Source organism: Vanellus vanellus (genome assembly GCF_965231255.1).
Source record: "Vanellus vanellus genome assembly, chromosome: 5".
Lineage (NCBI taxonomy): Eukaryota > Metazoa > Chordata > Aves > Charadriiformes > Charadriidae > Vanellus > Vanellus vanellus.
This window is the reverse complement of record NC_138910.1, coordinates 62,893,674-62,921,313: the sequence shown is the minus strand read 5'-3', so window position 1 is coordinate 62,921,313 and position 27,640 is coordinate 62,893,674. Positions and strand designations below refer to the sequence as shown.

The 27,640-nt window shown below is 38.9% G+C and overlaps 1 protein-coding gene across 2 annotated transcripts in view; it reads right to left on the bottom strand.

The window, feature by feature from the left end:
* Nucleotides 1-1,249: 1,249 nt before the first annotated feature.
* Nucleotides 1,250-27,640, bottom strand: part of BCAR3 (BCAR3 adaptor protein, NSP family member) — a gene marked incomplete at its 5' end in the record, with an annotated part of 76,849 nt that continues 50,458 nt past the window's right edge. The window contains 10 exons of one of the 2 annotated variants that reach the window (XM_082484218.1): nt 1,250-2,298; nt 3,111-3,323; nt 4,153-4,276; nt 4,461-4,632; nt 5,466-5,581; nt 8,241-8,875; nt 10,691-10,791; nt 11,400-11,842; nt 12,923-13,051; nt 23,170-23,268. In XM_082484218.1, the coding sequence (XP_082340344.1) occupies nt 2,111-2,298; nt 3,111-3,323; nt 4,153-4,276; nt 4,461-4,632; nt 5,466-5,581; nt 8,241-8,875; nt 10,691-10,791; nt 11,400-11,842; nt 12,923-13,051; nt 23,170-23,253 (2,205 nt within the window). In that variant the 3' untranslated portion in view covers nt 1,250-2,110. Of the gene's footprint in view, nt 2,299-3,110; nt 3,324-4,152; nt 4,277-4,460; nt 4,633-5,465; nt 5,582-8,240; nt 8,876-10,690; nt 10,792-11,399; nt 11,843-12,922; nt 13,052-23,169; nt 23,269-27,640 lie in introns of those variants that run through there. The other variant, XM_082484217.1, reaches the window with a different exon arrangement.

Here is a 27,640-nt window from a genome sequence, read left to right as displayed (position 1 = left end):
TGGTTCTATTAATAAATACATTATATCTGATTTATTAGGGCGATAAGAATTAGATTAGAGATGTTGGGGGGAGGGATACTTGTATCAAAGCGAGCTTGTCAACCCAGCCACCTGCTGTTTGGGGAAACGTAATAATAATCAAAACATCCTGTTTTTCTGGGGTCTGAAGCAATATTTGGATGCAGCAGTGCTGGATTCTTTTTAATTTCAGTGTTATTAGGAACTGTACTACCCGTAAAACTGAATTTGAGTGACTTGTGTAGAGGTTTATTCCTTTTGTTATGTATACCACTATTACACAGCTTGACCTAGTGTATTATGGGGGCTATTAAACTCTAAAGTTTAGATTTTTGGAGCTTGTATACAGGGTTATTTATATAATAATGTGACATTACTCAATACTGACAAAACTACTTAGGTAGTTTTTTGGGTTTGGGGGTTTTAGTTTTTTTGTTTTGTTTTCTTTTGTTTTTAAATCTAGTGCTTTTTTATTTTAAAGTTAGAGAAAAGGAGGAAATGTGATCTGTGTATTTTCTGCTAAAGGACCTGTGGTTTGCCTGGCTAACAGCCTTGCAGGTCAGTAATAATGCTTCCTGGTAAAGGACTAAATGTTCCTTTAACGCTACTGTTTGTTTTTCTAAAACCAGGATTTGCTTCCTTTGGAGGCAGGTTGCTTTCATGAGGGATAGTGCAACTTGTATGAGGGTTATTAAACATAGGAAAAAAAAAATTGTACTTGCACAGCTAGTTATAAATCACTTATTCTAAAATTCTGAACGTGAGTTGTCTTAAAGAATCTTACATTTTCCAGTAATTTTTAATCCTTTTTTGTGCACATGTTGATTTCCTAAATGTTAAATGCTTTGTTTAAAAATAGTGTTCTCTGTTGAGAATATTTTCATGGAATAAAAAAATCTTTTCATGGTCTAAGTAATTGGCTTCCCCATTTGTTTTCTGTTAAGATTGACAGGGAGACCTGCAGCATGAGGTCTGTAACCTCTTGTTATGGTGGTAGAACCTCTGCTATGGTTGTAAATGGGGGGAACAGATAATACCATTTTGGTGTTGGTTTTGTTGTTAGCCTACTCAAATACTTTCAAATGCTGTAAGTAACATCTCACTCCAGAAAAAGGCTTACTGTCAACAAGCACATGCAGCTCTAACCATAGTTCTTGCTTAAATATTTATACAAGTTCTGAGGATAATACTTACACACCAGCTCCGTATGTGACAAAGTGGAATTTGCTGCTAAAGCATTCTTTATATAAACACCGTGCATGCTGATTTCCTGTGAAAAGTGCTAACAGCTTATGCTTTGCCTTCATCCAACAACAACAAAAAACCACCACCAAAACTACTTACCAAAGTGATTCACCTCAGTAAATGAAGCAAGTTTAATATATACATACACCCACATTTACTCATATCTGAAAGCATTTTAATTATCCGGATTGTTTGTTCTTGCCATTTCATCATTCATTCCTGGCAGCGTAGCTGTCATGCAGGCTCCAGCAAAAGCCAAAGTACTACAGATGCTGTCTTAAAAAAAAAAGTAAGTTGTCCCAACACACACGCAACTAATTTTCTACTTTCATAGGTGCAGTAATATTTAAGCCTTCTGTTGTGGTCACAGAAAAAGGATAATTTCTGCAATCTGCAAATATGCATTTTTTTTTTTTGCATAAAGATACACTTTAATTCACGATTCTATGTACACTTTTATATTCATTAAAGGAGTATTATACAACAAATTTTCTGCAATGTCACATACTTAATCTATCATTTTATTTACACTATTTGCTTCATTTTAATATTAAGATGCCAATGCCCTTACTCGTAGGCATCAAAACATTGCGACTCTGGGGAAATACAGAAAGCTGTAGGACTACCTTACAGGGATAACCTAATTGTTTAAAAGGATCATTAAATGACTTGGCGACACAGTAAATAAATAATTTGTTTAGCAATCAGTAGTTTCAAAACAAGTGTGCACTGTGCAGTTAAAAGTTCTAAACATCTTATGAAATGCAAGAAGTTTGTGCAGTATCACATTGCCAAAAGAAAACTAAGGTTATTTCAAGTATATAATTTAAATAGTGTTTACAGAGTCTTATATACTCAATTGTTCCACCTGCTTCACTGGAGGAGGTTCCAGTTTTCGGGAAAGTGCAGTTAAAATCTGGCTGAATTTCTCGTATCTTTTATTTTGATTAACTTGTGCTCCTTTGCTGCCCCAGAGCAATCTCATTTGAAATTCTGTCTTGAAGATTTCACTCATCTCTTCATCTGGCTGGAAACCTAGTAAGTAAAAAGAATCCCACAGTATCACCATCAGGCAAATTGTTAATTCAGAGGTGGCTTTTAAACTGTATTGCCTGCAAATAAGATAGGCTGTAGCGTGCTGGGTTCCTTTTGCACACTGAATTTAACAACCTAGTAAAACAGTGAAAATCCTTTCCATCTGTGATGCTGTAGTAGCTCACAAATGGCTCTAGAGACACTAGTACAGGCTATCTTTTACTCAGTTCTAATTGGCTAGAACTGTCATCGTAGCCTGACCTTAAATATAATTACTGACATATACTGCTGCCTGCAGAAATACTTACACGTCTCTCCGCTCCCTTAACTTTTTCACTGCAAGTTTGAAATACATAGTCAAATTATTAACATGTTGATGCTTTCTGGCTACAAGCAGTCAAGATTTCAGCGTTGCATCTCGCCCTGCTGTAAAGAATCTTATGATGGGTGGAATTTTAAGTTGTACAGAAGACAGGAAGTCATCCTCAGTCCTTACTGTACATTGTATTCAGTTGCCAGAAGAGTCAACATATTAAGTCATGAGAACTTCTGCGTATGTTTAACAAAACTGTATGCTATATTGCTTGGTGAACTATAGTGATGAATAATTTACTGTCTGCTTTTAAACAATATTGATGATGTCTTCAGACTGCATTTCCTGCAGGACATTTGCTACTATCTCCGCTTCCATGAAAGAGGAGAAGAATTTCCTGCACTGACTTTTAGCGGCACTTAGGCGGAGACCTTATTCTTCAGATGTAACCCAGACATTCTGTTAATGTGCAGTAGTTTCTTCTAGTAGTGCTCCCTACCTTCCAGCATCCGTTCTGCAGTCAAGCTGTACATTTCTGCATTCTGTGCTATCTGGCGAGCTGTGGCCAAGTGCTTGAGCATTATTTCGCAGCTTTGGTCACTGCTTTCCCACAGGTCCGTGCCTTCTAAAGTGACAGCTTGTCGCTCCATCAGGGTAACAAGAGGCATCAACAGTGGTACTGTTACATTGTTCTGTAGAGCACTGACAGTCTCTGGGATATAGAGAGTAACAAATGAATCGTATCATCCGACAGTATAAAACCTACTAATTGAAGAAAGTATTGTAACTAACTGCAGTATTCTTTTCAAAGTTGGGAACTACCATTTGTCTTTAATCTTTAAAATTAGCACTTTACCTCAGATACACCTGTCCTACCAGTTTCCAGTGAACTGATTGGGAGAGAAGGCCAAGAGTGTTAGAAAACTGCATTTGCTACAGGAGAAGGCTCTGCTGAATTATTAGACAGTGGCATAGAGATTTTAAGCACATAGAAAATCTGGGTCATTCCAATAAATTCTGTGATGCTAAAAAGTTTTCCTTCTCTACCCCTTGTCTTAGAGAAACATTCAGCGAAATGTTATCTCCCCCTTTGGAGACCAGAGCGGCAAAGACTCTCATGCATGAGCACCTGATGTTAATTATCTGACTAACCCATTTTTTTGTATTTGAGGATTCATCCTCTGATCCAATAGGCAAAGCAAATAAAAAGCAAAATCTGCCAGAAGTAACTCTCCTCTGAGGAAGAGGGAGATTTTTTCCTGTCTTTGAGGCAAGATGATGCAGTGTTTCAGCTCCTGCTCCACAACGAGGGAGCGTGGGTTTGGGCAGGATCGCGTAGTCTGCATGGGTACATGCACACACTGATGTTTGGCTGCCAGCTTGTTTCCTTCTATTTCATTGTCTTATACGGCATTACACAAGTTCATGTAGTCTTTTTAATGTATGATGCACAGCTATCAAAACAGCAGCTGCCTCAGCTCAGGAAATCAGTAGTGGGACTGTTCAAAGGCTGAATAGAAACCAGCGTTGCTCATACTCACTATTCCACTCATCTTGTCCTTCGTGCAAAGCTTTGCTGAATGGCTTCAGCTGTTTCTCGTACATAATGGCAGTCTGGGTATAGCGATGTCTTAGAGACGTCCAGGTTTGTTCTAACCTAGTGACCTGTTCAAACAAAACAGAGCATACCCATTATTGACTCCATAGCAATTCATAGGAAAAGTACACTGCTAATGACAAAGTTTCTGTTCTGATGATCTCTCTAATCTCAAAGAAATTGCATACATTAAATTAAATAACCCATCAAACAACTCCATGTTTTGGAACATAAAGAGAAACTGATTTGTACCTGTGGCATTTCCAGTGCTTTCATAATGGCAGAAAATGCATACAAATCCCCCAGTGAGTCCTTCAGCTCCACTGCAACTTGGATGATCCTGTTTAACGTTGCTGCTCTATCTTCTACATTTCCTGTGCAACCCAAGATATCCACAGCTATTCCTATTGCCATAGTATTGTGCCTGTAAGTGAAACAATTTATACTACAGGTTACAAATTAATAATACATTATGCTGTAAATATGTTCAGAGATCAGTTCAAAGGTGTATTTCAGTATCTTGGTGTGCCCACCAAACTTGCCAACATCTTTGTATGAAGACCAATACCATTATGTGGAATATATATACATTGGCTTTGAATTTGAGTTTTAATAAATTTTCCTAAGATACTACTACTATACAAAATTCTGCTCAAGCAATGAATGAATGAACACTTACTGGAAAGTTACCGCAATTCCCTTTGTCTTCCACACTCAAATCCTGGGACCTTCTCCCTAAACTTCAGCAACCAAACTATTGAAGTCTGAATCAGAGAAGCAGAAAATCTAGCTCAGGGATAGAAGACCCTCATTGTTCCCCCTTAACTTGTGCAGAGGTTTTACAAAAAGCTTTGCTGATCATTTTTTACTTTGCTAGATCCTCTAGCCTCTTCCCCAGCTGCAGAAGGCTACTACCTTCAGTCTCTTTCACAACCACTTATGTGCTCAGCTATATGATAGGTCCCCTGAACTTCAGTTTACCTGAGCTCTCAAAGGCGAGCTGAGTTCAGCAGCTCTAAGGACCCTGCTTTCACTACAACTCCCCTTTACCTGTATTACATGCGTGGAGTTGCCCCGTGATCTTAAGGATATTTTTCCTGTGCAAAAAGAAGTTATGTGCTATCTCGTTATATCTTCTGTACGCACAAATGCAGAAAACGTGCAGGAGAGCATTCTTTGAGGAAACATAGAGTACAATGTAGCAATGTTCTGATCTTCTGGCCATCTGCCCTCGAAATGAGTAACAGGAACATTTACCTTTCAATTAGGTCAAGGCGCAGTTGATGTCCATAAGGCAAGGTAATCAGTTCAAGACCAGAGTTCACTCCCATAATCTTCCTCATCTCTTCAGAAACTTCTAGTATCCTTGCCACCTGTCAAGTGCAAAAATTTGTGCATAAGTTTTGAAACTAATGTATTTCAGAAAAAAAAAAAAAAAACAAAACAAACCCTAGCCACGTAGAAGTCCTCCAGGTTAGTGCAGGGCATATAGAGCTAAGTGCACAGCGTGCAACATTAGAATATAGTCATCGAAGAAAAACCATTTTAATTAACTTATGCACATTCAGTGTCTTACACAAAAAGACCTTTTTTTTTTGGCATGATTCAGCTGTCAGAAAACATAAAATGTGTGACCAAAATGCTTTATCAAACTTCTGTCCTCCACTTACAGATTCCAGAAGGAGATTCATACGCAAGTTCAAGAAACATGGCACGCTCTTGGCCTGATGCTTGTCATGGTGCCATCGCTCTTTCCCCTTAAAGATGTGCACATTTGCTTCACCTTCTTCATTTCTAAAGATGACGACTGCTCAGAATGATTTTGGATTACACCACAGGGTCCTCATAAGGATTAATAAGTAAAAGGACTTTAAGGAGGACACTGAATGTTGAGTGCCTAATAAAGTCTGTATGTGAAAGCTGACACCCTCACCAATTTGTCTTTGCTTTTTAAACATACAGTATTAGCTACTGGTTATATCAGTAACAATTATATATGCTAATTACAAGCAAACCCACATTAATATGATCATGTGAGATTATCTGCTGGTTTAAGGCCTGTATGTTGACACATTTACAAACCAATCTGCCTGCTCTTCCTGATACACCCATCAGCAGGCTTTCTTGGTTATGAAAAGATGAATGTAATCTGGGCCACACAACAAGCCTCACTGGTACAAAATCTAGCACTGCAGAGAAACTTGTTTCAGTCTAGAGACTGCAGGGGTGATATGAAGCCCCTGGAGCCACGCTGATTACTACTCCTGCATCACAAAAAGCCCTCTTAGGCATGCAAGTGGCCACACTTGCAATATGGGTGCTTCTTTTATTATTAGAAATGTCATTATTTAAAATGCAATCCGAGCTACTGATGCCAAGAGAAGCCCTACGAACTTCAGCCTTATCATGGATCTCAGTACAAAGCATTTATTCTGACCCCGTTCACATGCCAATCTCATTGTCTCATGCAGTTCTTATCAGTGCAGTCGTATGCAACAAGTTACCAGTGAATCACAGTCACTGGCTCTCAGCACTGCCAGATGAAGGTAAAACAGACTTCTCTACGTGTCCTGGCTAGTTACTGTTCCTGCTCCAAAATCTAAAAATCTGTTTCTGTAAAACACTCCAGTGACTCTTAATGAATTGTAGAGGCTCCCATTCTTCCAGCATGCCAGCTTCCTTGGCCTCATTCCAAAGTTGACAGGATTTTAAATAAGAAGATTAATAATGACTGATTGAATACTCTCTCTATATATAACCCCCCCTACTACTTCTTTAAGGCATGCATATCCTATGCCTTCAAGCAACATACTCTCTTTACCAATATATTAAAAGACATTCTGGTTATTGTTATTAGGTTGAAGGAGGAAAAGGTGAGTTTTGGAACCAAAATGTTGGAGAATGCTGTTACTATTCTTGGAACCATAGTGAAGAAGCCACAATCTATCATTTCTGAAAAGACCAAGCAGTTGTGGAGCTGAGTTTCTCTGAGTCACCATGTCTGCATGAAGCCTCGCTTAGCAGCAGCCGACACTGCTACTGAGGGGGGAAGCTGTGTTTGCTGTTGGCAGGAACCCAGCAGCTGGCAGGCACTCACACACACTCCTCCAGTGCAGCAGCACTAGGAGAGTGCTTACAGACATGTTTCTTCTGGAGCACCACCATTCCCGCTTCCCTGCTTGCCTGCAGTGGAGTTGCCCAGTGAGTAGCTGTGTGTGCTGCTTCTCAAGCTGCTCTTAAAAAAACAACTGACCAAAAACCAACAAAGCTGGCGGCACTTGGTTCCGGTAGCGACACTTGGTTCTAGTAGCTGCTCTGTGGCAGGTACAGCACTCAAGTCATCCTGGCAAAGCAGTGCAGTTGCATTTCTTTTATTACACAAAGTCATCATCTCATAAGAAGATGACTTCTCCTGTCTTTCCATATTTCTGATCCAATAGCTGATCTCCAGGCCCTGTCAGCTGAGCAAAGTCTACATTGTGAAAAATACTTCTTTGTGTTTTCACATCTATCCAGCTGTAAAACAGAGACTCAGACAAAGATTAGGAGAGCAGCTAGTTTTAGAAGTTTCAACATATTTAGTGCCATTGCACATCTTACATTACAGCCAGCAGTATGGCAACCAGGTAATGTCTGTCTACTGTTTGCCCTTGCAAGACAACTAGCTATTTCCTGTCACAAGCAGTTCTTCCCACAAGGGTTTACAGCATAGCCAGCTCTTCCTCCAGAGGAGAAGAAAGGCTGAATCACAGATACACAACAACTGATAGGAGATTTAAAACATGTATGGAGCACTGAGAGTTTGAGTTTAAAGTGAAGGACAGTGGGAGACCTTCAGTCCAAAGGGTTTGTTAATGATCTTGTGCTTCAAATGGGAACAAAAAACCACTCCACCCTAAAAATTCCTGCAAGCAAGGCAATGCATTTATTAGCTGCAAATCTACCCATTAATCTTTTCAAATCAGTTCTTTAAAAACTCTAAACTTGCAAAATGTAAAATAAAATGCAAGATTTTTTTTTTTTTTTTTTTACCTTGCAGTCCATTCTAAGAATATGCTGTGCGATAATCTTCGGATTGTTGTTGGTGAAAAGCTCCTTAACTCTTCTTAACATTGATGTTTCCAATGGCTTGTTTTCAGAAGGAAGTAGCCTGGATTCAAAATCGTTTGGTTTAAAACTAGACACCATCTCAAAAACAGGTGCAGAAAAGATGCTGTCTTCTTCAGCCATCTCAGGTGAAGCTTCTAAAGGATCTGCAGAGTTCATTGTAGGGTCATCTTCCAGGATGAAATAGTTTGTTTCAGAGTTCCTGAATGAGTGTGTTACCTTCTCCTTTCGAGTCAGATGTTCCACATAGCTGTTTTTCTGACATAAATGTTGTTTTGTAGCTGCAGGATCTTCAGCAGGGCTCAGTTCACAGTAGTGTCCTTCTGAACTGTGGGAAGCCAAAGGAGAATCCGGGGGCTTCATCAGGGGTGCTTTGCTGGGTTTAGGTGGAGGCTTCGGATAGAGCTGACTGTCTGAGCCTCGAAGAGCTTCCCCTACTTGTGACTCAGAGGTGACTTTCTGAACAACTGTGGGGCTTAGAGAAGGTTCACTGCCTGTTCTAAATGCAGGAGAGCTTGGACAGGAGTCTGCTTCAGGTAATTGAGATGGACGTCTTGAACCTGCAGGGGAAAACACTAATTTACAAGGCCAAAGCATACAATTCCTGATGCCTATACCTGTGTTCATCTCTTAATGCTGTTTCCTGAGGAGAATATTATCAGTTCATGTCAATTATTCACTGACAAAAATGTATATGAAATTATATTTTGAGGACTGAGCTAGCCAGCAAATTCCATTCACTTGCTGATCCTCCCAAAATCCCAAATACACAAAACAGCTGCACTATAATATTATTCTGTGGTAATGCTGACAATCATTCCACTCCCTGCCACATACATGGGCTATACTGTCAGAGCTGGATGGCTTGGAATAGGAGGTTTCTTTGTAACCTGATCTAGGCTATAAAAGCAAAAACTTCCAGCCACACCACATAAAAGATGAGTCATTTCTGAGAACGACAAGTTTGAGATGAAAGAAAAATTTCCCAAAGTCAAGCCTGAACCTGCAATAAGGAGCAGAACCTGCAATAGTGGAAGGAATGAATTTCAGGGATGCTAATCTTTTTGCTAAACAGTAGCTGATTTGAAGAATTGGAGAAATATCCATATACTTGTGTGTATTTATGCCTCATCTGGTACTCGCATATGCAAACCTCGGCATCCAATATTGGACTGAGCCCTAGATCAGACATTCCCAATCTGCTGGTACCTACAGCAAAAAGGCCACTTGCATCATGTGGGCTTTACTGCTTGTTTCCAGCTGCCTCTCAGTTTATGCAGACAACAAAATCTGCAAATCACAGCCTGTCACCACTCATAAGCAGTATGATACCAGAACCTGCTCATAGGACCCCCACAACAGTACTCTTCGGGTTAACTGTTACAGTACCAAAAGAAACATTTTTGTAGCCATGGGTTGGAGTATGATAATAAATTCGAATACACATGGACAGAAGCTTGTTTTATGAATGTCTGCCCATTCCACTCTTAAACACAGGAGGACACCATTTCTTATCAAAATACAATCTCACTATAGAAATACTTAATATTTTCTTTGTCTCGAGAAGTCTTTCCACAACAGGCACTATAAACCTTAACAGCTAGCATATTCAGAATTACTAGCAGCCTTGGAGGTCAAACACTACAATTTGTTCACATGGGAACAGATGCATCATTGCAAGCTTCCTTACACAGTGTGTTAGTATGGAAACAATTACTTAAACCTCTGAAGAATCTGAGAAAGAAAAGGCCACAATCAACAACTGATCAAGTGTTGGTACACCTTGTATCACTGGAGGAAGAAAAATGACAGTGGCTGTGGAACCAGACAGCAGCAAAGGTGTTGAAAGGAACGAAAAGCAAAAGGGATGGTGAGGAGAAAGAGATTGAGAAAGACAGAAGGACAGAACTGAGTACAAGCACCATGGTAGCGCTTTTCTCCTGGTGAAGAACACTACCACATCTGTGTACTTTACCCTGAGAAAAAGCAGTTACCAAAATTTCCATGAAACACCGGTTCTACTTAATAGACTTCTGTCAGGACAAAATGAGTGAAACAAGTCAGTTCTTGTAAAGCACAAGTAAGGAAAGGTAACACTGTCAAAAAGGATATTAATGCCAAGTGTAGCTGCCACTTTTTTTTGATGTAGAAGCCTGCTGTGTGCTGAGGTACTCAACTAGCTGGTGCGTTGCAAATAAAAAACCTGTTCCAATGACTTAAAGAGCAAGCAGTATGCTAACACAGCTTACACTGGCCATTAAATATTTAATTTACAGTACTCAGAACACTCAACAGTCTCACTTTGGTCTGAAGTGTAACAGACCACCTGGGCACACACAGATTCTAAGTGTGAAACATTTAATTATAAAACATACCTATTAGCAGATAGCTCTCTGACTGGTGAGCCTTTAGAGGGAATCTTTTCTCCAGAACATGATCCAAACTAGCTGGTTGGCTACCGCTTTTTTCTTTGTTTCTAGGGTAAACAAAAATGCAAACAAAAATATATCAGTATATCCAACACTCTTAACATACATACCTAATTGCCAGAATGTACCATAACCAGGGCAAGGATCATTAGCTTTCCACTTGGGCAGCTTATAAGAATAAAAGGTACTTCATGCTGTTGTGGTAGCAATGACATGGGCTACAGTATGTGTGACCCTGCACCATTCATGAGGGTGCTTTTTGAATGTTGAGACTTTTTAATAGAATGTTTGATTTGCACGCTGAAATTAGGATCCATTATTCCACACTTGGTATTTTTATTGCAGAAGACAAATATGGAAAGAAAGACTTCTCTGGAGCAGCAGTAAGATTTTATTTTAATCCTTTGTCTTATGCTAGTCAAGATTTGCCAAGTCACCGAATAAGCTGCAGTGCTGTTGTATTTCCAGAGTCTACATTTGCTCTTACTCTGTGGACTTGCTGATTTCTTGGGCCCTAAAAAATCCTTTGCTAAAAATCAGCAAATCCTCATGCCTAGTCTCCCACCTAAAATCAGAGTGAAAATTCACATCACTTACAGCGGGAGCTGACAGAGTTACCTCATCTCCCCCCATAAGGACAGCAAAATTAAAGTACCTCAAAAGATTTCCTCTGGGTGTGTTCTGCTCCGGGGATTGCATGCTGGATATACCAAGACTCAGCCTTTTTGCAGTTTCTGTTTTTCCTTCAGGGACACTTGGCTCTTTTTGTCGGGCTGGAGTTACACCATACTTTTCCTCTAGACACCGGAGAGGCACAGTCCTGTTGATAGGCTGAAAAATAATTGCTCCGCTCTGCTTTGATATCGGTGTGCGATTCCCAACATAGTATCTAACTAAGCCAGGGATACTGTCAAAACTTTCAAGTTCAAACTGATACTGAACGCGGCAGTAGGCTTCATTGAGTCTTAGAACCGTTCTGTTGATTTTAAAATGCTGAGAGGTATTTTTCCACTGACAGGTAAGAACAAAGTTCCCAGGACTGGAGAGAGAATCCCTAATCAGAAAATCTCCATCTCTCTGAACTAGGCCTTCTGCCACCTTTGAGGAAAAAAGAAAAATACTTTCAGAATCAGAAAACAAGTCGTCAAATAACTCATTGCAACAAAATATTCTTTAACATAGGACTCAATTTGGCTGCTCTGGGAGGACAGACAAAGCCAGAAATACAAAGCAAAGAATGAACCGTTGTAGAAGAATGATGTCTCCAATTCTAAAATTAAGAGCTCATCCCACAGCAGAAATCTGGAGGGGCTTCTTGGAAAACGCCCAGCAGCCAGAAGCATGACCCACTTTTGCATGTGTATTTCTAGTTTGCTAACAGAAAATAAGGCACGAAGGGAAAGCAGTGACTCAGGATTTTAGAGTTTAAAACCTCTGAATAGACAGTCATGCTGAAGTTCAGAAGCCATTACTACAGGACCCCAGAAATTGTCCTTTCATTATTACCTTAAGTTACAGAAGCTTTCACTTTTCATTCTTTGTGAATACTGCATAGTACTAGGAAGAGCCAGAAAAACCCTGGTTTTCTGTTTTGCATTAGTCCTTTCACGGGGTAAAGTGAGGTTAAGCGCAGCCTGCCCGCCTGCGGTGCCGCCTCTCCGCAGGGCCGCCCGCAGGGGGAGCTCCAGGTGCTCCGGCAGCCTCAGCTCCAACCCAACCACAGCTTTAACCTATTTTTAACTTCCTTTCTAAGGATCGAGATTAAGTTATCGCACAGATTTTCTTGTGTTTGGTTGGTTGTTCTTTTTCCCTCCCCCGAATTCCAAGTGCAAGAAAGAAAATAAACACGAACATTTTAACTTTGATTAAGAATACTGAACCAAATTAATGTCAGTGTGTCTGAAAAATATGTGGAGACGGTATTCTCATACAAAGCTCAAATTCCACTTCCGCCCTTATTCAGTGCACGCAAATCCTGAAATATCTATGTTTTCCACCAGTGTCTGCCCTGAATCCTCATTTTATGCCAAGCTGTGATAAATACCATAGCTTTCACATGCATAAGCATTACGTTTCTACTAAATTCATGAAGATATCCGAGATGCGTATAGCACTTTAGTGTAATTCTGCTTGTCTATAAAAGCTCAAAGCACTGTTGGCAATGCAAAGACCACATACCTGCCGAGGAATACGTCCGTGGTACCAGGCATGGCTACGCAAGTCTTCACTACTTAGCTGCAGTTCTTCCTCTAACTCCTTCTTCAGTTTTTCTGGGCTGTTATCCATAACCTGCCTCTCCCTAGAAAACTGCAATAAAAGATTAAAAGCTTCGACTGTGCCAAATTTAGTGATTAACATTTTACCTGGGTTATAACTTCCATCACATGATCTGCACTAGCCACTGGAATGCAGGTGCTGCCTTTAGCCGGCTGGCTTGGCTTTGCTCACTAGATTGTGTTTGTAAAATCCAGCATTCAGCAAGATAACATGTGATTGTTATACACTGCACAGAACAGAGCGAAGTGTTCTGTTTGTACACCGAGCTAATGATGACACACCTAACAAGTCACTTCTCTTATTACTTTCTCTTTCCCATAAGAATTCTAACTACACCTCAAACAACGGAGCTGGACACAAATGTCCTGCTCTAATATTCTTTCTCTTGTTTAAACTCCCATTTTCAATTCAGATTCTTTCCCCTACCTCCCCCTCTCACCCTTTGAACCCATCCAATTAAGAACACTCCAAATGCACCAAGATAGGCTAACCTGGACATACATAGTTGTTCAGTATTTCTGTTGCACTAAAAAAAAGTTTGCCAAAGTTTTCAGCCTTAAAGGGCTTGCTTCTAACGGTCATTAAATCTGCATGTCCAAGATGTTCCCTTCTTAAAGAGGGAAAAAGTTCTCGTTGTCCCTTAGCACAACAAGCATGAGATCTGCTTGGACATATCCCCATCACCACTATACAACTACTAGGAGATTTTCTGGAAAATTTCAATCTTCATCTCTTCTTGGAGTACAGCTTCCATGCTGGACCACTCTGGCTCATTAGTCCTCGTTGTTGCAGTGCTGTTACAGTAAGGTGCAGTGTTTTCCCTAGAGAGTTGTCATGTACTCTTCCGTAAGCACTCAGGGGAGGGAATTTCTTTGGACTTCCTTACATTTTCCAAGGGCCGGGGACTCCAGCCCGTCTTTACTGTTGCTGAAGTGTTTCAAAAGCCTAAGATACCCAAGAGAAACAGCTTCATTGCAGGGGACATGTTCTACACTGATCAAAGAATCAGAGTATACCCTCTCTTAAAAGAAAGTACATTTTAAAAAAGAGAGGGGGGAAGAGAGAGGGACCTCCAGCTGGAGAGCAGACTAAAATGCAACATTTTTCCCCAGTGCATTATGGATTTTTTTCTTAGCTCTGGATATGAGCCAAAGCTCACAGGTTCCCTTCACTGACACAGTGATGTAAATATGCAACACAGGCATTATTAAAAAAAGAACTGAGAATGCTCGCCCACCAATCCTATTCTTTCCGTGAACACTGCTCTCTATAGCATTTTCTTCATATTGAGTACTAACAGCACCTAACCGTGGGAGCAGGTGGCATACATTTAGCACTTCTTTCAACAATCCTCCCTGCAATTTCAGCAGACTGAATTACAACAGATTACTAGACAGCAGATTTTTGGTGGAATAATGCCAGAAGAGGCATCGTGCTGCCAAAGCTATTTAAACATGCTGGGAGCCCAGAGAAATTCTGAGATGAGTTCTCCTCCTCTCTCCACTTCTCTCCAAGAAAACTAAAACATACGCAAATGAGCGTAATAGCTTATCCAGGAAAGCAACATGTAAAAACAACCTGGTAAAGAATCACTTTTCACCTCAGTTTTGCTTCTGTGAACAGGGTGGTATTTATCCATACAAATGTGGTTCAAAATGGACAACCATTTTCAACAAGGAGTAAATCCTTTGTGCTTGTCAAGGCCTGTCATCAACTCCTCCCAAGCTTTACAAGAAGTAGTCTGTGCAGGAACAAACCATGCCACAAAAAAGGACCTTCACTCCAAGGGCTCTTTCATAAAACCATGTACAATGTGAAGCGATTAAGTTACTGGGTGTAGAAAGGGTCATAGAAGAGGCTTGGTGAGGACTCAAGTCTAAAGGCATATCAGAGTCTCAAAACATAGTCAAGTAAGGCCAAAAATGCCTCCTCCACACCAAACCTCTGTGACCTGTCAGACTAACATAGTTAAAGGACTAGTGGCACGTGCCTGTCACCTTAATTTCCCAACTCAAACGGCTGGGTACCCATTTAAAGCTGACTGGCATCTATTCCAGAATTAACAGTTAACCCTTTCACTGTCACATCTCACAGAACGCTAGTGAGTATTATAGCATTTACATAAGCTGAAGGTAGAGTGAAGAGCACACAAATTGAGAATAGACTTTTCAAGAGCACCTTTCTCCTGACCACTCAAGGAAGTGGCTAGAGAACTTTTAAAGTACCCCCTCCAAACTACAGCATTCAGTTGCAATGGTATATAAATCTTTCATATTCATAGCTGTGTATTTTGCTGACCTTCTGAAAGGAACTACTACTTTTATGTGAACTGTATTTAAGTTTTTGAAAGATACTTTTGACTGAATAGAGATCTCAAAAAAACCCCAAAACTACTGTAAAAATTGTTACTGTCATTCCAAAAGCATCTCACTTTATCGCAGTGGTAGGCAAAGCTACTGTAGATGGAACAGAGCATAGCACACAAATGCAATAACTGAATTTGCTTGGGAGTGGCTAGATTCTTAGCCAACAGAAAGAGCTATAGGTCTTTGTGTACAGACTAATTTCATCCATTGTACTGACAGAAATTATCTTTAAAAAACCAGGCTGATCAAGTTACAGATAGACATGAATTACAAATACAGCAGCAAAACCTAGAATTTCTTCTGGTGGTTAAATGGATTTTTCACTACTCGAACAAACGTAATGAGACACATATTGCACTTGAATTACATCTAACAACACAACAGGAAAAACATTTAAGGAAACCAAACCAACTGAACTGTTAACATTCATGATTATTGGTTTGTTAAAAATCCTCTCCACCATGGTCTACCACACCGAGCATGCTCTGATTGCCAGAGGTCAGGCATCTCCTGAGATGAAGCAAACATGCTTAAATAACCCTTATGCAACTCTGAACTTAGTGCAAGGACTCCTGTGGGTAGCACAAATCCCAAAATACACAGGGGGAAAACTGCCTAGGTAAGCAAGTTTAGTAATAGCATGTCTTCCTGGACAGTTTTTTGTTGGTTGAGACTGATTTCTTATACAACCTACATCCATTAAAAGAGAAGTGTGACCAACGAACTGGTTGTAACTAGACCAGCCTATGCCTTTCTATTCTAGATGCCATACTCCAGGTCCTGCAAGAATATCTGCATGCACTGAACCTCCCATCATGCAAGTAATCACTTGCACGCTCAAAAATCACGCCAGGCACAGCCTATACAAGCATGTTACTCTGTAATAAGGAAGAGCATAAACTTAGAACCATGTAATTAGCTATGTCAATGCACCTTCTTTTAAAAGAAAAGGTGACCTACTCCACACAATGTGATACAGATACTTCAGCCTCACTTCCCAGTAGCACCCAAAAGTTAATGGACAGTAATAGTATGCTGTAAATTTGCACTAACCATTTCATGGTATGTCCACAGTTTACGCCTTTGTCTAAGACACTTTGTTGGCTCCTATCCAATAACAGAAAGAAACCTGAATTTACATTTACAGTTACATAGTGAAGTGGATGCTAAAAAGAAATTATAAAAAAAAAAAAAATCAAGGACGAAAATTAAAGACTTCAGTATATTCTGCAACAAAACACGGTGACACAGGGAAGCTTCCAGTTTAAATTCTTTAAGATTTCCAAATAGTAACAACCCTGTCAGAGATCCCTGGAATATAAAAGCAATTCAACTCAGCAGCACTCTTCCAAATACAGATGCTTTTCCTGATCTACAAAGAGCTCCCCCTAAGTATGTGCTTTCCAGAACTGTTTGTTCACATTTTAGTCACATTGTTTCCAGTCCTGGTGCTATTTTAAGTTATTCCTGCCATGCTGAGGTTTTGTGAACAGGTCTTTAAAAGAAAAATACAAAACTATTTAGTGATACGATATTATCAACCTCCATCAAAAGCCCTCAATCCTACCCAACAGAAAACCTAAAGAGACAAGAGTTTAGAAGGAGGAAAAAAATTTCCAGTCAGTACAGTTATTTGAGTGTTTTTAATAAATGCCACGCAAGTTGATTGTATTTCACAAAGGATTTCTACTTCAGGGACATTAAACTGAAAGCAGACTGTGCTTACAGATTTAACGAGCTACCCTTGATGTTACATATTCTTCTACCTTTTTTCAGGCAAATATTAATCTAGCATACCAAGAACTGGAAAATAGCAAAGTTTAAGGAAGTAAAACATCAAAATATGTTCTTATTCAGGGTAAATTTAAAGAGGACTTGATCTACCACAATATGCTGTACCTATGAAACTTGTGAACATGTTTTACGGGGAATTTCTCACAATAATCTGTTGTTTGTGCATCCAAGGGGCTACTTTCATTTGACTTTGGTTTGAGAGTTCGGCACTCTCCAAAGGAAACTCACTATTATCAAGCTCTTGTGTCAACCATCCTAGCTGAACTTATCACATTAGATGAGAATAATTTTCAATTGTGCTGAATAATCCACTGTATGAGCTTGGTGGTAAACAAAATAGAAGTCCCGCAGTTATTTCTGTTGACTACTGGCAGTGAATTCTTTTTCCAGTTCATATCTGTAACAACTCCAGTGAAGTACATGCACCAATGGAATAGCAAAACAGCTGAGAGGAGTATCACACAGGTTTCTACATACATACCCAAAGTTGCATCTTACGTGTTTTAGCTTTCATGGCTTACCTCAATTGTTATTAATTCCTCTCTAAAGTGATCAAGTGGGGATTGTTTGTTTGTGTTTTCAACAGCTTGAATTATGAGGGAAAGACTTTTACTTTTTAGATACAGTTTGGAAGTGTTCCAAAATCTGTCATACTAGATCACCTCCTTCAGTTCTGATAATGCGGACTTTCATATCACCTCTCTTTGTATCCTTCTGGGAAAGTATTATTTACTTAAAGCACAACCAAGGACTGTTACAGGTACATGGCTAAAGGTGGCCACATTTCCATCCAATCTCAATTATTTCCTGATGCTTTGCACAGCTACGCCAGCTGATATTTAAATTAGCCCAACAGGCAGCCTTGGAACCACCTGACTAAAAAAAAAAAAAAAAAAAAGGAAAGAGATAAGTATTAGGGATAAATGAAAACAGCTCTGCAAACACTGAAGCTTGATCGGAATGAGGAAATAAGTCAAGCCAGTATGAGGAAATAAGTCAAGCCAGTACCTTTCCTAAACGTTTAATATATGTACTGTATCTATCTAAATCAAATCTATTACAGCTTTTTTCCAAATCCATCTTTTCTCCAACACTAGAGGCCTGCTACGCTTGCTTAAGTGCACCATGAACTCTGAACTACAACTTCCTGACCTATCACTAGGTCCTACAAACCCTCCAAATAAATGAGGAGAGATGGGAGAGAATTTGTGATTCAGCAAAAACTTAAACTTTGTGAGATTTACACAGCTTTTAGCCAAATGGATAATTTAACAGAAAGACCAATCAACAGAAAATGCGGAGGGGATGCTGGGGCAGGGACAGGAAATACCAAGAGGAAAGACAAAGATGTGAAACAAGAAAGAAGGGAGGAGATGCGCAGACACAGGACACTAAAAACATCTGGAAAAGTGAAAAATTAATGAAATTCTTCTATTTCCAAACCACTAGAGAACAATCAACTTGTTCATACAGAAAATGAACATTTTATTGTCAAAGTTCCAATTCTGGATTAAGAGATACTTCACTGGCTGCAGAGATCCCTTAAGTCTCTAACCCTGTGCTCTTGTGATCCTGATCAGACTGCCTGTCTGGCACTATGAGTACAACTATTTTAAAATATACAGTTACATCAATTTATAGTATGTTTTAATTTTATTTATAACGAGTACAATGTATTTCATTTCACTTATAACTATTAATCGGCCACCAAAATGAACAGACTTGCACTAGGCATTTAAAAGAATACCCATGTGGAACCAGACTTTCCATCTTTGTTGGAAAACATTTTTGTCAATCCTTATTTTCCCCTGCACAAAAAAGTAGTACCATTGGCCAAGAACTTACAAAGTGACAAGAGCACACAGAGAAACAGTTATTTTGAGAAAGAACTAATGAGAAAAAGGGAGTTTCTAAATTCAGGAAATCATTTTCTGATTAACTTGGACATTTTGAACTACAACTGTGGCAATGTTCGTCTCAGGGGCAGTTTTCTCTTATCATCCAGAGTGCACAAAGTTCACACAGGACTATAACAAGTGCTATGTTAAGTAATGGGAGGTACAAAATGGATGATGAAAGGCTCTTTGCATAGATGACTGCCATCTTCTGCGAGATTTTATTTTTATTTTGTAGTGGCCTAATTAGTTGGTTGAGACATAGAACAAATAATATATAAGCTTTCAGCCATGCCCAAGATACAGGAGAGAAATCTTGAACTAATCAGAGAGATGAATTAGTACAGGAGAATGGCAATTTTGAAGCCAAAAGATTTCTGTGTGCTTGTTTAGGTAACAGGTGACAGCTTTTGAGGTTACTGATGAAAAGATAACAAATCACTATGAAAACTTCCATGACGACTGTGATGGCTCTTTAAAATCAAATAAACTCCATCATGTGCATGTTCTCAGTCTGCCACTGTGAACATCACCTACCTGACAATCACAGAAAAGTGGCCATTTTTTATTGACTAATAAGTGAGATATTTGTTTGGGAGGAGGAAAATAAAAAAGGCGTTTAGTACCAAGTTCAGTTTAATGTTAACTGAAGATAACGAAAAGACTCTGTATCCACCTTCCACTACAACACTACACTGATAACAATTCCTTAATTTTCCAGGTGACCGCATTCAGAGCTAGGACAGCCTCGTTTCTGGAATATGGATCCTGCGACATCCTGAGTTTAGAGTCAGTCAAATCCCAATCTCCTCACTCAGTGACCCCGAGGGATTTTGACTACCAAATCTAAAGGATTTTAGAAGTTGGGTAGTCGTGTTTTTGTTGTTTTTTTTTTTTGTTGTTGTTGTTGTTGTTTTTTGTTTGGTTTTTTTTTTTATTTTAATCTGAGAAATAACTAAATGAAAGGTATTACCAAAAAGTTAACAGCATAAATATCTACGAGAGAATGTTCCCATTCCCATCAAACAGGAATCACTTACAGAGCACCACTGGTCCCTCTGCTATCTATATGTTTATGATAGAGGTTATACTGAAATGAAAATTTGATGAACTGTATAAAATTACCATGGGAAACTGAAAAAAAGTTCTATAGCATAATACTTATCAAAACTCAAACTCACCAGCAAGACAATGGGGAATTAAAGTTCAGGAAGCTATACAAAATTTCACATCATTTTTATTAGTCAGTCTTTTCTCATCTGGTCCTGTCCAACAACAACAAATCTAACATCAAAAAGGCAGACCCATAATGCTGGGTGGTGATGACTTATAAACTCATGTTATCAAATCCAACTGCCTCCACATACATGCTGAAACTGGATACACGAAGCCTGAGGATGCCAGTAACACAGATTTAGATCATCACATACTGAAGAAATATTAATTAAGATCTACTATCTATAAAAAGTGTTTGCAATTCATCCAAGATAAGAGATGGCACTTGCAATAAGTAGCTGCTTATAAAAGGCTTCTTACGCATGCCACATTCATAGCATTAGTACATTACTCAGTAATGTACTAGATCAATGTGCTGGAAGTTTTAAAACTTGGCAGTCCTGATAATTTCAGCGGCCTTCCCCTTTTGTGCAGCTTCAGCTGAGGGTGAATCATAGCAGAGAATTAAGAATGAAGATACTTGAACCCCAATGTCTTTCCCTCTGATATGACAACCATACTAGCAAGAACAAAGAACAACTGTCTTGTGGCAAAGATAACTTCAGTAATTAAGACCTCTTCATTTCTTAAATCACTGCTTATCACTGATTTAGTTGTAACATAATTTTTAACTTCAAAAAAAATGCAAAAATTAAAGAACAATATTTTGGCTTGGAAGTGGTGTAAGTCACAATTTCGAATCCTCTCGTCCCTTTCTTTTTTTTTTAACCACAAACACAAACTGCTTGCCTTGAAGTTTCCCTTTATTTTCCTCAAATGTAGAAGCTGTCCTTAATTGTAAACGGCTATTAAAACCAAATGGGATTGTAAAAGGTTCTCACACATCACAACTGAAGAATGAGTTGATTCACGGTTCAGATCTTCTGCACTGATCATTATATTTTCTGTTAATGTATGGGAAAACAAATCAAACATCTGCTATTGAGATCCTAATTTCACATGCTAAAATTAAGTACAGCAAAATGTAAGCACTCAAGTGCTGTACCGTTTCCTGTGCTTTGATGGGACATAACGAGGCATCTCTAAGCTTGGCGACATACTGTTTTCAATTTAATCAGACAACAATTACAATGAATTTATCTCAGTGCAGAAAAAAATCTAAATCTCTCAGAGGTAGCTGTGGACTTCAACATGCTTATTTATGGATCAATTTGGTATTTCATTACAATTATAATTATTGGTAAAACTAAGAATTCGTCTCATCTAATTACACAAACTGATTTTGCTGGAAGTGGTATGTTTTCACAGATTAAGTAAGAAGACAACTTAGGCTCCGTTGTTCATATCATCCTAGGCACTTTGGCATTTCATAGTACGTACATCATTTGGCTCTAAGGTGCAGACCTTACTTGATTTGACCACCAGCTGTTTCTATAACTACAGCCACTTTCTCTACAGCAAATGCACCCCCGTTTCCTACCATCAGAACTTCTTAAAATAGCAGTTCATCAGATTCAACTAATGCTAAATCTGCATGATGGAATGCATGCATTCAAATCTATTTTAAATGCTGCAAATCTCTTTAAATAGAACCTTATTTTTGAAAGAGCCCAGCTATGATTTGTTTCTACATAAATGGTTTTATTTTTTACCCTCCATAGAGCAAACACTATTAATGTTTCAGTTTCTCTAGAGACTATATGGATTAGACCAAATGGAAAGTTGCCATGACAACACCACTGTTATTTTAGGTATTAGAAATTCATGCCAAGTTAAACAAAGGGCAGGCATGGTCAAGAACAACGGTTTTATAACTGCTCTGACAGCCAAGAATAAAACCCAATGTCATTTTTAAAGTTCTAGAACAGAAGAGTTAAGTCTTATGCTTAAAATTGGAATGAAAATGAAAATTCTGAGATTTGTCCCACTGAGAAAGAGAAGAAAGTCTGATCAGAGTCACTTTTTCAATGTGCCCAGCAGACAGTCCCACACCCCACTTTCAGAAATGGAGAGTTAAAAGGCTAAATCACTGGAGGAGAGAGAAGAGGGACAGCTGTTCCCAACTTTTAAGTGCCTCAATCAAAGTTTGAAAGCCGACAGGCCAGAAGATAGTAGTAAGCTTCACATCCTTCCTCATTGCAAGCGCTCCAGAAAATCCATACACATCACACAGTGACTTACAGAGCTGACACTTTGTTACTCAAAGAACAATTCAAGCATAAATCTTCAATAAAAAGATTTATAAGCTTAAGTGTAGCTCACAGGTCCTCAAAGGTAGTTAGATACGCCACCTGATTACAATTCAATTCCCAAGTCACTTAAACACTTCTCTAAGTCTGGCTCTAAATGTTTATAAAGGCTTTTTCTTTGTATATAGTGCATTTTTGCATAAAGTGAAAGATGTCCCTGCCCATGGCAGGAGGGTTGGACTAAATGATCTTTAAAGGTTCCTTCCAACCCAAACCATTCTATGAGTATATGATTTTGTGCGTTTTTTAATTTTAAAAGTTCTAAGATATAAGGACAAGTCCAAAATTCTCTGAAGTATTAAAAAAACCTGAAGTCCTGAGCAAAATTGCCTAGGTTTTCAGCAAGTAGGTGAAAAAGTTAGGGAACCTAATGGTCTGATCAGCTAAATTCTGAAAGCTTGAAACCTTGCTAAAATTCTTTTCAGCAAGTCCCAAACCAGGGCATTTCTAACTTAGTGCCTAATCATAAAGACAGTAAGATTCAGGCTTATAAAACGGAAAGTTGTTTAAGCTTCTCTCTGAGACAATGGTGAATTCTAAAGAAGTTCTTTAGAACAGAAACAGACTGTACCCAACCATTGTATAAAAACAAACACATCTGAACAAAACCTAAAAGCATTACTGACTAGTACATTGTGTATTTACTGTTATTGAAAAAGGGCACCTACCTTGACTCTGATAATAGACTTACGATGATAAAAGCAGCAAAATGCTGCAATCAGCATTTGAAAAACATTATAATCCTTCGGCATTTTCAGTTCTGCTGTTTGCAGTTCCTCAAGACTGAAGACATACAGTCACTATTAGCAGTTTTCAGAGGTTTATCAAGCTCTTTAGTATCACCACTGCCTGCCAGAGCTGCTACACCCCCTTACTCACATATCAGTCCGGGACACTTTCCGCAGCTGAAGCTGATACTATCAATTCAGTGGCTGCTGGCATGGTTGCTTGCAGCATGCCATATACAGAGTGCCAGAATCCTCATGTGATCTGTTTCACTCACCAGTGAAATCCTAGCTCTTCTATCTTGGTATCCCCTGGCTCAGAGATGTACTGAAGCCACCAGTTCAAGGCAAACTTCTCTTCTTGATGAGATACAATACCTGACTGTCTCCCTGTGCTGATAAAGGCTTAATCAGTTACTCCAGCTCAATCATGAAACGTCTATCTGCATCGTCAATAATATACACATAAAACAAAAAAAATGAAGAGGAAAGCAGTTGATTACTGTCTGACAACTGTTACTCTTCATACTCAAAAAACAATTACATCCTTAGAGCTTAGGTAACCAAGAAAAATGATAAATCTGTTTATTTTTAATTAGGGAGCTTCTGGCAAGCAGTCCTTGGTAAAAACAGCAAGAAACTAACATCGTCAGCATGGTCAGTATTAGTGGTGCAACCAAGATACCTTTACTATTTAAAGCTATCAGTGGACAGCTTTAGCTTGGTCATAGTCACACGTGATTGTGCAAACCGCTAGAGAAAGAAAGGACTGAATTCAAGAACACCTTTGATTTGGCAGAGTAAAAATAAAAAGCAGCAGTTTTATTCATGCCGGTGATTCTATTCTCTTGGACAGCATAGTCCATAGCTCACTGACCAGTAAACCACTCATCAGCAAAGGATCTGTCCCTACATAGCTCAAGGCCCTCTCAAGAGAGAAGGCAAAAAAGGCACATAATTTGGCTAATTATAATAGCTGTTAAGAGACAAGACCTCACCTCCATAGCAGCCCAATTAACAGACTTTGTGAAAGGAAACAAAATGCACTGGATTGAGGGGTACAAGAAAGCCTGTAACAAAAAAAGAGAAACTCTGAAGATATCAGTCACTTATAACTTGGTTGGTACAAAAGTCCAGGAGTCACCAATATTTCAGACTTCAAATTAGGAATAAGTTAGTCCCAAGGAGTGCTTAAAAGGAAGTTACTTGTCTTTTTCTTCAGCAACAAATATATTCTATAATTAGCAGGGCATATATATTAAATGCTTATTGATGTCCTCAAATATTACTTGCAAGGCAATACTTCTCACCTAATAATAGAGTACTTCCTTCCCACACTGACTGAACAATGCGAAGTGCCCTCAGTGCCTGCATCAAGCAATGGCACTAGGCACATAAACCAAGCAGCAGCACTGAGCAAAGGCAAGACGTAAAACGTGCACTGCCTTTCAAGGCAAGTGGGATGGAGAGCCTATCCAAAAAGAAAAGGAAAGCTTAGTCTTGATAACAAGAAAAGGGAAGCGTGATATGTAAAGTTCTCTCACCTGTTTGACCACCTAAGGTTTGCAGGTATCTAGCACTAAGTTAATCACTAAAACCAGAATGTTCATAAAGCTAGTCAGACTACTTGGCCATGTGTAGGAGATGTTATGCCTGTGACTCTTTTGAGGAAAGGAAAACCCTGTGGGAATAAAAGATCAGAGCATTAAATGGTCTGAAAAGTGATTACCCTGAGAAGAAAAAGGATGAAAGATGGGCTCAGAAAAGAAGCTGAAAATAATGACTTTGAAGATGGAGTCCTCCTATAGCTGGGGAGAGGAAATGCCTCTCCAAGTAGTTTATGACAAACTTGGACAATGAATGAGTAAATAAAATACTAAGAATGTGAAAGGATCCCCCTTTTCTCTCTATGCTGCAGCATATTTTATTTTAACTTCTTTTTACACTTTGAGGAAGTCTATAGGATTGCTTTAGCAGGTAGCCAGAGAAGATAAGATGAAAATATACCCTGCAGAACCCTAAACACAACAGCCTTAACTGACTTCTTGTCTGGAGTTTTTTGGCACTGTGGGAGGACATCTCATCAAGGACTGTATTTTTGAAGAATCTTCATCAATTTACAGAAGAGAGGGGGGAAAAAATGACAAAAAGGAAAATGAAATTCAAGGATGCATCAGTTGAGGCATTTCTGTTTTAACGGTGACAAGAAAGTATTAGTACCACAGCAAATACACTGAAGTTTCTTTTGGAATATTATGAATGGAAACTATCAAGACAAGCAACTCAAAACTATAACAGGTGACAAGAATGGATTTTAGGATGACTGATTTATTTTGGCAGCAGAAACCAACTGGTTTAGCAATGAAAAATAAGGTGGGCCGCTTTTGCTCCGAAAAGAGTTAGAAGTAAGTTCTAAAGAGGAGAGGAGTTCTTCATGGATTTAAAAAAAAAAAGGGGGGGGGGGACGACACGACACAAGAAGTATTATGATCTAGCAACAAGTAAACCTGTACTGGAATTTAGACAAAGGTTCTCAGTCATCACCAAAAATAAACCCCTCAACTTTCCAGAAAATGGATGGTTGGAATGGCAGTTCTAATAAGAGTTCAACAAGAAGCACTTCATAAAAAGAAAAAACCAACACTCAAGTCCCCATAGTAGTATGATATAGTACTTGTGACAATAGTGAGGATGCAGTATCCCTTACGAACTCATGTTTTCCTACTTTGTCAAGTTCAAGATGACAAATACAACCATTATTGTGGTTCACTAGCTAACACATGTCTATTTCCCCAGGCCTCAATAACTTTACACATACATTCATGTCTTACAGAAAGACCTATTAGTTTTGCAACTTCTCGTATGACTCGTTTACCCAGGGATACTTACTGGTACAGTTCCATTGGTGTAGTTTGAAAGATACAATTCTCAATATGGTTCCTTCCCCCAAAACAAATAGTAAAAACAGAAAGAACAAAGTTTTTACAAATTAATCATCTTCCCAGACCTTTTTAACAGGACCTAGATTCCCCCTTTAGTCTTTTTCTACATAGAGCAAATGAATGTAATGGGTTTATCCTCAACAAATTCCCTGGATTGTAGGCACAATCTCCCCCCTTCAATGGGAATAGCACAGCTCAATCTGGAAAGTAAATTTGGCCTAATACATATTCAATATGGGAGTGCCTATTTTTCATTTGAAAGGCCTGTTACTAAGCAGCAGTGAAAAAAGTTTAAGTGTTACATCCACAGCTCAACATGAACAGCAGGGCATAAATTACAAATGGTAATTGCCAGTTCCTTATTTCTTGCCTACAATGGAGTAAGTAAAGAATCAAAAAAATACGTATGCTGTGAGAATGACAGAAATAATGAACCTTAAAAAATAATACTGTACAATAACATACAGCAGCTGCTGACATTTTTTTGATCAACAGTATAACTGGCAGGAAAGAGGGTACTTTATTTAGATAGTGAATCTAATTTTTTTAAAAACAAAACTAATGGGATTTTTGCTTTTATTAAAGGTTAACATGACTTCTGCACATATGGTTCAATGAATGGATGACACGTTCTTAAGATTCAGAACCAGAAGCTTTCCATGACACTGTGATACAGCAGTAAAAAAAAAAAAATAAAATTAAGACTACTGGAAGTATAGTGTGACAGCTCCTGCACTGCTGGCTATCATGAAGCTGTTTTCAGCCAGCATGTTTGAGAACAGCCTTCAGGCTGCTCCACGTTATATTTCATACACAGATAGGACTTACATTTATAAATATTGACTTAGAGAAGCAAAGGATGGTTTAGCCATTTTCACTCTCCTGTCCTGTGACTTTTTGCTGGTCCTTTGACTCTGTGTGCGAGCAATAAACCAGCTGTATCTTGCACCTTAGAAACAGTCTTTCTGCTAAGTCAATCTATTGATGTATTTCTAATGCTCTCCAGCATCAACAGATCAACCATCAGCTTCATTTCTTTGTTTTCAAAGATCCTTGCCAAGAATCTTAAAATATCTGATAATCCCTTCATCTGTTTCTAAGGATGGCTGGCTAGAGTGGTTTTGATAACTAAGTTTATTAAGAAAGGATTTCTAAGTTCATAGAACTCAACGCCACAGGAGTTTAAAGACACTCAATTATATATTCTGTGCTGAGTTCCTAATAGTCCATCAGGAAGAGAAATGAAGGTGTCTCTGCCAGCCTCATCTGTGTTATTACAAAGCATTTAGAGTTATTTAGGTTGTTTTCATGGTCTGCTTTAAATTACACTTACCCAGCATGGCATATTTGGATTCTTCCCCTGACACACCTAAACTGTGTCCAGCTCCACTCACAGCACATTGCATATGCAGGAGTTTGAAGCCTTCACATTGGACAGTGTAAACCTGCTCTGGGGGAATTCTTTTAGGCTG